Raw genomic sequence first — 9,710 nt, 5'->3', positions numbered from 1 at the left:
CCAAGAGACTGAACGCCTCCAAAGTTTTACAACAAGCCCTACATAGTCATTTGGACAACATCCCGCCAGAAAGCAGTCAGTAATGGAGCTGTCTTTGTTGTTGTGCCAACTGCAGCGTTGATCTGCTTTTACATGCATGTGAAGGACAAAGCAGTGAAGCTCAAACATTGTAATCTCCTCTTCTGATCAGATACATGGAGCTTGGCGTGAATTGTTGTTAATGTTTAATGCCCATTGATTCATTGTACTGTAACTATCTGTTGTAGGCCTGCATTGGCCTACAATATGTAAAATCTTAATGGAACTGCCTTTCACATAATATATATATATATATATTTGTATTGCTGTGTTTGCATAACTTTTTATCAGTGTTTATTATTATTATTATTATTATTATTATTATTATTATTATTATTATTATTATTATTATTATTATTATTATTATTATTATTATTATTATTATTATTATTATTATTATTATTATTATTATTATTATTATTATTATTATTATTATTATACAGAATGTTTCATTTTATTATTCATTGATGTTTTATTTGAGTTAAGTTATTTGGCTATAGTAGTACACTTACTATGGAAACCTACCAGGCAAGCGTGATATGACTTGGAAGGGAATATCAGAGTTTTAGAAAAAAAGGCTGGTTAAGCGATTATGTCTTGCTAATATATATTTCACAAGGGTTTTGATCATATTTGGTATGTGCATATTTTATACATTACCAGTTCTTCCTTTAACTCTAGGTGTATTTAAAGATTTGTTGTTTCTTTTTGGTGAAGTGTATTTTTGCGAACTAATGGACCGATTGAGATTATTGTTTGGAATATGAAAACATTCTTTTTACGTTAGACATTTATAACTTACTTTTTAATTTCTAACTTATCTGTAATATAATACTGTTTGTAATGTATAATAATCATGCTGGTGTTTGAGTTCTATGTATATTCATTAATTGTGTGTGTGTGTGTGTGTGTGTGTGTGTGTGTGTGTGTGTGTGTGTCTTAGCACGGACAGGGGAGCTGATGGGAGAGTTTGGTCGGCTATATGAGCAGCAGTATGCAGTCGCTCTCTTTAACAAGATGCGCTATGACATTGAGGGTGGAGGAGGCCCTCAGAATCAGCTCCTGCACAGGAAGGTAAAGTACTTTTCTTTTCCTCTTTTTCAGCTCTGCTTGTCTTTTTTTAACGGTGCATGTGAAACAAATGAAATCAGGGTCATTTCATTTCTCATGGGACTGATGGTCTGTGATGTCAGACGGCAGATTAGATTTGGGGATAATTGCTATGTTTGAACACATGTAGATTTGTTTATTTGAAATATGTAGTATTATCACAGTATGACCCTTTAAAGATGAGCAGTTTGTACACTTTTCATTCGTCCGTGGGGGGGGTGTGTGTGTCTGTAGACAGAGACACTGGGTGGGCAAAGTAAACACAAATTAAGTACTCCCAGTCTTAACATCTCTCTACATAATGTATAATTAGGTGCTGGGTCCTTACTGAAAATAGAGGGACAACTGTCTCTCTCACTGTCTCTCTGCTTAAACCGTACCTTATTTGAACCACATTTCAATTCTTGTGTTTCTTAGGTGCCTCTAAAGAATAAGTCCATCTTCTCAGGTGCTTTGTTCCAGTATCTAGAAGAGAACAAAAAATGGAGGAATCGTTTTCTCTTTATTCCTGACTCCTACAACATCAACTATTATGAAAACAAACAGGTAATGAGTGTAATAAAACAAAATGCAAAAAATTGGAATTGACTGATAATCGTCCATCCTAAAGGCACCATTAACCATTTGACAAGGGTTTTGATCATATTTGGTATGTGCATATTTTATACATTACCAGTTCTTCCTTTAACTCTAGGTGTATTTAAAGATTTGTTGTTTCTTTTTGGTGAAGTGTATTTTTGCGAACTAATGGACCGATTGAGATTATTGTTTGGAATATGAAAACATTCTTTTTACGTTAGACATTTATAACTTACTTTTTAATTTCTAACTTATCTGTAATATAATACTGTTTGTAATGTATAATAATCATGCTGGTGTTTGAGTTCTATGTATATTCATTAATTGTGTGTGTGTGTGTGTGTGTGTGTGTGTGTGTGTGTGTGTGTGTGTCTTAGCACGGACAGGGGAGCTGATGGGAGAGTTTGGTCGGCTATATGAGCAGCAGTATGCAGTCGCTCTCTTTAACAAGATGCGCTTTGACATTGAGGGTGGAGGAGGACCTCAGAATCAGCTCCTGCATAGGAAGGTAAAGCCCTTTTCTATTCCTCTTTTTCAGCCCTATTTGTCTTTTTTTTAAAGGTGCAAGTGAAACTTAATTAAATCAGGGTTATTTCTCATAGGCCTGGTGGTCTGTGATGTCGAACCAGATTGGAATTGGGGAAAAAATTGCTATGTTTGAAAACGCATAGATTTGTTTATTTAGTATTATCACAGTACAGACACACTGGGTGGGCAAAGTAAACACAAATTAAGTACTCCCAGTCTTAACATCTCTCTACATAATGTATAATTAGGTGCTGGGTCCTTACTGAAAATAGAGGGACAACTGTCTCTCTCACTGTCTCTCTGCTTAAACCGTACCTTATTTGAACCACATTTCAATTCTTGTGTTTCTTAGGTGCCTCTAAAGAATAAGTCCATCTTCTCAGGTGCTTTGTTCCAGTATCTAGAAGAGAACAAAAAATGGAGGAATCGTTTTCTCTTTATTCCTGACTCCTACAACATCAACTATTATGAAAACAAACAGGTAATGAGTGTAATAAAACAAAATGCAAAAAATTGGAATTGACTGATAATCGTCCATCCTAAAGGCACCATTAACCATTTGATGATTCCAGAAGTTTAAATGAATGAATGTGTTTTCGTTATTTTTTTAAATATATATATATATTTTTATTTAGTCATTTATTCATTTGAAATAAAACCGCTTTCTTTATCTGTTTCTTTTCATTTAGGCTCATGACAGAGGGCTGCATCCTAAAGGCACCATTAACTGTGCTGGCTACAGGGTCCTGACCTCTATGGAAGAATATCTCGAGCTCCTTAACACCAGCCTACCAGGTCAGTCTGAAGGAGTGAGAAAGATGGGAAAACCTCAGGGAGGAAGAGAGTTCTTAAGGAATTTTCCCAAAGGAAAGCTATACTCTATAAAACTAAGCAAAAGTTACTGGTTACCTGGCTTTTACTAGCGTCATGTTGTCATGGCAGAGAAGTTGAAAGATTAGATAACTTTACAGTCAAGGTCAGTAAACGACTCTATCACACAAGACTCATGTGAACATGTAGAATGTTTAAGTCATGTGGTTATGACATTTAAAACCAAATATTTATTACCCGTGTACTCCCACTGTAAGTGCCTTGCTATAATAAAAAAAATATTTTTTGTGTGTGTTGAATTTGCAGCCTTTCTTTTAAATAAATGTAGAGTAGAGTTGAGCCAGAGTCTAGATAAGAAATGATGAAATGGAATGTAAAGTGATGGGCTGTGATCTTTGTATGTTGTGCAGCTGTAGGACTATGGAGATCTTCTCATAAGGCCGCTTTTAATAGAATATTGAATCATGTAACATGCGTTTTGCAGGTGTAAAAGCTAAAGTTGGCAGTTCTCCATTCCTGGAATGTGCGACGCAGTTTCCCCTTGGCTTTTACTAGCGTCATGTTGTCATGGCAGAGAAGTTGAAAGATTAGATAACTTTACAGTCAAGGTCAGTAAACGACTCTATCACACAAGACTCATGTGAACATGTAGAATGTTTAAGTCATGTGGTTATGACATTTAAAACCAAATATTTATTACCCGTGTACTCCCACTGTAAGTGCCTTGCTATAATAAAAAAAATATTTTTTGTGTGTGTTGAATTTGCAGCCTTTCTTTTAAATAAATGTAGAGTAGAGTTGAGCCAGAGTCTAGATAAGAAATGATGAAATGGAATGTAAAGTGATGGGCTGTGATCTTTGTATGTTGTGCAGCTGTAGGACTATGGAGATCTTCTCATAAGGCTGCTTTTAATAGAATATTGAATCATGTAACATGCGTTTTGCAGGTGTAAAAGCTAAAGTTGGCAGTTCTCCATTCCTGAAATGTGCGACGCAGTTTCCCCTCATTCTCTGGCATCCTTATGCTCGTCACTACTATTTCTGCGTGGTGACGGAGAAGGAGCAGCAAAAGTGGAACGCTGTCTTTCAAGACTGTGTCAGGCACACCAACAATGGTGAGTATTAGCAAAGTCCTTTTAAGACAAGTCATGTCACTCGGCGGCCATCTTTGCAGTCCTAAGCGCACGTCTCAGAACGCTGACTGTTTCTATAGCAACCGGGCATCCAATATTGAGTGTTGCATTTTTCCTCATTCAAAACTATACGAGTGACACGTCTTGGGGTATTCTATAGTCTTTGGTATTAACCCTGTTCTTAAAAACAGCCGTGCTAGTGTCCACGTTCCCCTGTCTCTTTAACACCCAGACACACATTTAAGGCATGACTCGTTACTTCAGGTAATCGGCTTTCATTACAGTGATTGTTATTCTGTTGTTTGTGAGGATAAGCCGCTTTCAGACTTGCTAGATTAACTGATCTATTTCATAAATCAGCTCTTTTAGACATCACTTTATCAAAAAGGAAACTTGAGCGGAACGTTTGGCACGGTTGATGGTATTCATTTGGCCTGTTTGATAATAGAAAGAATTTTGCCACTCAAGGCTGTAAAAAGAGTCAGATGAGATCATGGGGAAAGCTGGAAATTCATTTTCTGTGTGTGAGCTCTATGACTGTTTATTCTGTAGAGCTTCTGTAACTTTATATAATTAGCAGAAATTATAGTATTTCACTATAAATGTCACTTTCTGTGTTTTGTATATGCCCATTAAATAAAATGTGATTTGAGCAGACCTTTATTTGTTGCATAATTCTAGTCAAAGTCAATTCTCAGGCTGGACGCGTATGTGTTGCGCAAAAATCTTGGTTGTATTTCTTGACGATATGCTTGGATTTAAGTTTACAAATCTTAGTGTAAAAATGCTCATGTAAAAATAGTTACACCATGCCTAGGGCTATCAGAAAGTTAATTGTTACTGTGAGTTTCGCTCTTTCACAGTGATGTCATTGTTAGATTATTTGATATGCTGTTTGTCAGGCCACTCAAACAAGAGTATACTTGTCTATTGAAGTGTGTGTTAAGATTGTCCCAACTTATTATGGTTTTGTCACCTGTTACTATACATGGTTGAAAATTTTTACATTTATTGTTAAAAAATTGCATTAGATTACTAGAAGTTAACTAAAAAATAAATAAATAAATAAAAAATACTGTGCCAATGTTTTCGCCATTGTGGGGCGGCATTGGTGCCTGTACAGTATATTTTACAATTTGTAGCCATACATTGATTTATTGAAGTAATGTTAAAGGGGTCATATGATGTTGCTAAAAAGAACATTATTTTGTGTATTTGGTGTAATGAAATGTGTTTATGCGGTTTAAGGTTAAAAAAACACATTATTTTCCACATACTGTACATTATTGTTGCTCCTCTATGCCCTGCCTTTCTGAAACGCGTCGATTTTTACAAAGCTCATCGTTCTGAAAAGCGAGGTGTGCTCTGATTGGCCAGCTATCCAGTGCATTGTGATTGGCCGAATACCTCAAGTGTGACGGAAATGTTACGCCGCTTACCATACTGTGATGCCCTGTCCGGCCGGAGCGATGAGACAAAAACATTAAAACGGATCAGGAAACAGTCCTCCATAAAATGCGCTGCACACATCTGAATATTTGGGTTGTACTGTTCTGGAACAGTGTTGTAATTACAACTTAACCGTTGATTTCTAGTTGGGTCTTCTTTTGGAAGGCCAAACAAAGTAGTTTTGCTTTCACAATGACTGAGTAAACAATAAAATAAACTGTAATATACAGTAAAAGTACATATAATGGGATTGTTAAACCATTTGGAGTTTTTTTACTGAATATGGTAAAGTCATTTTCACTGTTTCACTGTAATTCTTAGTTTTTACTTCCACAATAAAATAAACAGTAGTTTACAGTAAAAGTACATACAGTGTGATTGTTAAATCATTTGGAGTTTTTCACTGAATATGATAATGTTCACTATTTTCAGTGTAAATGAAAAGGTAATTCATAGTTTTTACTTCCACAAACAATAAAAAAGTAGTTTACCGTAAAAGTACATATAAAAGTACATAAGTTGGCTGTTTTTTACTGTAGCATTGTCTAATTATACTTAAGGTATTGTACTGTAGTTGTTGGGTGTGAGGTGGTTCTCTATGTCTCATAGACGTCTAATGATGGCTTCCACAGCTGTTTTCTCTCCGCTGTAGTCCAGATTCCAGAGTGGTCACAGCTGGGGCTGTCAACCCATAATTCAGTTTGGATGGGAGGCTGCCGAGAGGGAATGCACACTTGCGGCGAGGGCAGTAATGTCCCCTGGGGTATTAAGGCGGCCATCTGAAAGCGTGTGTGTGTGTGTTAGAGTTAGCCAAATCCCTGCTGCGTGTAGTATGTTCTGAATGCAAGCACATTTGCAGAGCCTTTTTCCCAAATAAGGGATGGTTCAGTTCTGCTTAAGTTCTTTGCTATTCATTAGTCTGTTTAAGATGTTCCCTGACATATTTAAAATATGTTAGACTGTCGTTTTCCATTCTCGCTGTTTAATAAGAAGATTAGCTGGTAGTGGAGACTGTGTGCTTCTAGAGAGGTGACCGTGACCATTTTGACATTACAAACTTACAAAGAATCCATTTTTTTCCTCTGTGTTTATCACAGACACTAATAGGAGTGGATAGGTGATAGGTGAAGCGTGCAGTAAACCGTAGTGCTTAATTTCTGGAATTTATCTAAACGCCGTGCTCAGTTCAGTATCTGTATTGATTGCTTTTAACAGCAGAACAAACACTCTTTGTAGTGTTATGTAACTTTGGTCTGATTCATTGGTTGAAAAGATGTTGTTTCTGTGAGTACGGTATGTACCTGGTCACCATGGCAGTTTAAGGCAAGCGCTGCAGAAGGAGTGTAGGTTTAAGTAATTCGTAAATGGCTGTTATTCATAATTTGACCACTGATGTGATTACCCTTCCCTTTTACCTGTCAAAATCACACGTTCATTATGTAAGTACTGTTATTATGTTAAGTACTGTACTGGTACGGAGTCATAATTTTGTGAGCTTGTGAATGGCAGTGTTTCCTGCAACACTTTTAGCATTGCTGCTGTTAAATCTACTTCGCCACACCAAAAATAATCTTATTAAATCCAAGTTGTGTAAATCAGTTTGCAGTTCAAATTTAATGTGAAAAGCTGATGACAAGAAGTCGTGTCTTTTTATTGAGATGTCTGATTCACAACTCACAACTAAAATTTAATTTGAGCCAGTTCTTTTTAGTAAATCAGAAACAAAATTCAGCCAGTGTGGTCTGATTCATGGACAAATGACTCTGAGCCAGTTCTTTTAATGGTTCAAAACTCATTAGTTACTGGTTTAATCTGAAAAATCCACAGAATGAATTTACTTACTGAACTTATTAATATCAGTGATTTCAGTCGCAAAGTGAAGTAGATTTGGAGTTTTGAGTATTTAAAGCCTAAATCAGTACTGATTAAGCATATGACACCATGATGTAAAATATATACATTTATTTAAAAATATATTACATTTTAATAGACATTACATGTGAAATATAATATAATTTAATATAATATAATGGTTTAAAGCAAATTGGTGTAAACAAAATTATTTCCTAGTCAAACCAGGATACTTTTTATTTTTAGCCTGACCATCAATATAATATTTAAATGTAGTTAAGGGGACGTATTAAAGAGCCCCTAAAGGGACATGGTGGTGGGAGGAAATAATTTTTTGCGTTCTCTCGCAAAACTTTTGCATTCCCCCGAGAAACTTTGCGTTCCCTCGCAAAACTTTTGCGTTCTCTCGCAAAACCAGTTGAGTTCGGACAAACACTTCCTGTTTACTTTACAGTTAGTGGTTCATACAGCTCATATGTTCACAATGGAGCGGTTAATAGAGTTTTCTTTTAAACTTGGACTCAAGTTCAAATACAGTCAGCTTTGCTTATAGTTTAAGGCACGGTTTTAGGACATTCTAAAACGCTTACTGTGGCTTAATGTACTATAGCAGTGACATCGGAGGCCCAATTCGGTATTAATAAATACTATTAATACTAATAACAATTGTAATATTAATAACCTTATTAATAGCATTACTATCAGTAAAGCAGATAGCCATGAATGCAACGTTAAGCTTTCTCCCCCATAGAAAACTGTTAGAATATAGAAAACGCTTAAGGGAGGCTAATGGACGAAGACGGTATAAAACCAAAATATGGTACACAGTTTATTAATAAAATATAGCCTATTATGCACAAAGCAGACAAGCCCAGAATAGCTATAAACAAGCCAAAACCTAATTTAAAGCGAAACTGAAACATACCGCTCTCATTCAGCACAAATCCAAATGTTTCCATATTCGCATTGCATTTGAAGCTAAACCATTATTTATTAAATTAAATGGGGTTTGTACATTCCAATATCGACGGGGGAAAAAATTATAATGAACAAAAATGTGCCACACTGGAGTGGATCACACTGTAAGGCACAGACTATAATACAGACTATTTAAATTTACTGTGTAACATTTTATCTGTATTGATGATTCTATGTTTTATTTTAATGATGAACAGGCCGTGCTGTTTGCAATGAATATATGCGCATGAGGCGCCGGCGCGATCAAATCGCTGAAACATAAAATAGGCTACTCCGTCACTTACAGTAGGGCATAATTCGATTGAAGATTCAATAATATAAAAGATTATTAGATAAATTGTATAAAGCAAACACTGTTACGTTCTTATTTCACTCTGGAACCTACGAGAATGCAATTTTCCCTGAATATCCAAAAGCCTGCAAATGTGGCATTGATTTTTATATAACAGTTCAACAAAAAAGGCAATATTAAGTGTACATTTGAAGTTTTTTACATTTAAAATGTAGCCTACATTTTAAACGCAATATTGTCAATATTGTTTGTTATATTTTACAACGAAGTAATAGTTCCATCGAAATCCGCAACAGAACTGGTGTGCATCTCCAAGCAGCAGTGGTGTTTCGTCAGTGAATGAATCTGCAGCTTTGAATGATTCGGAGAGTCAGTACTGATTAATAACCCATTCATAACTACAACCATTTGCTTCGTTACTGTACCACTTGGTCATAAGTGACTTGCTGCCACCTACTGGCGATTTTAGTTTTGAATCTACAAGTATCACTTAGTTTTGCTATCATTTATTGCTTTATTATATTAATAATACGTACACTTTATGGAATGTTAAGAATATGACATAAAACATGACACAATTAATAAGGCTAAAAAATATTTGTCTCTATAACGGTTAGAAACGTTAAGCGTGGTTTTCTGTGGGGAAACGCTTATGCAATTCAGCTCATATGGGCTCATCTGCTTGCATGTACACAGAACATATCCTATTTTTAGTATTGTTGTTGCTGCCGCCGCCATGTCGTGGAGACACTGTGTTGTTTCGTTCTGAAAGTGAAACTACTTTTTTTTTGGCCTTCCAAAAGAGGACGATATCCGCTTCGTCATGCCTAGAGCTGATCCGTGCTGGTCGCTGAGGAAATACATCAACTTCGCGCTGTGGA

At 35.9% G+C, this 9,710-nt stretch overlaps 1 protein-coding gene across 2 annotated transcripts in view; it reads left to right on the top strand.

The window, feature by feature from the left end:
• The window catches only part of LOC107681249 (niban-like protein 1), a 28,818-nt gene that overhangs the window by 8,416 nt on the left and 10,692 nt on the right, over positions 1-9,710 (top strand). Inside the window, exons 2-5 of one of the 2 annotated variants that reach the window (XM_016477490.1) lie at positions 1,022-1,152; positions 1,606-1,734; positions 2,985-3,090; positions 4,074-4,241. In XM_016477490.1, coding sequence (XP_016332976.1) covers positions 1,022-1,152; positions 1,606-1,734; positions 2,985-3,090; positions 4,074-4,241 — 534 coding nt within the window. Of the gene's footprint in view, positions 1-1,021; positions 1,153-1,605; positions 1,735-2,148; positions 2,276-2,647; positions 2,777-2,984; positions 3,091-4,073; positions 4,242-9,710 lie in introns of those variants that run through there. The other variant, XM_016477491.1, reaches the window with a different exon arrangement.

Source organism: Sinocyclocheilus anshuiensis, unplaced genomic scaffold (genome assembly GCF_001515605.1).
Source record: "Sinocyclocheilus anshuiensis isolate Anshui unplaced genomic scaffold, SAMN03320099.WGS_v1.1 scaffold1495, whole genome shotgun sequence".
In the NCBI taxonomy this organism is placed as follows: Eukaryota; Metazoa; Chordata; class Actinopteri; order Cypriniformes; family Cyprinidae; genus Sinocyclocheilus; species Sinocyclocheilus anshuiensis.
This window is presented reverse-complemented; position numbering and strand designations above follow the sequence as displayed.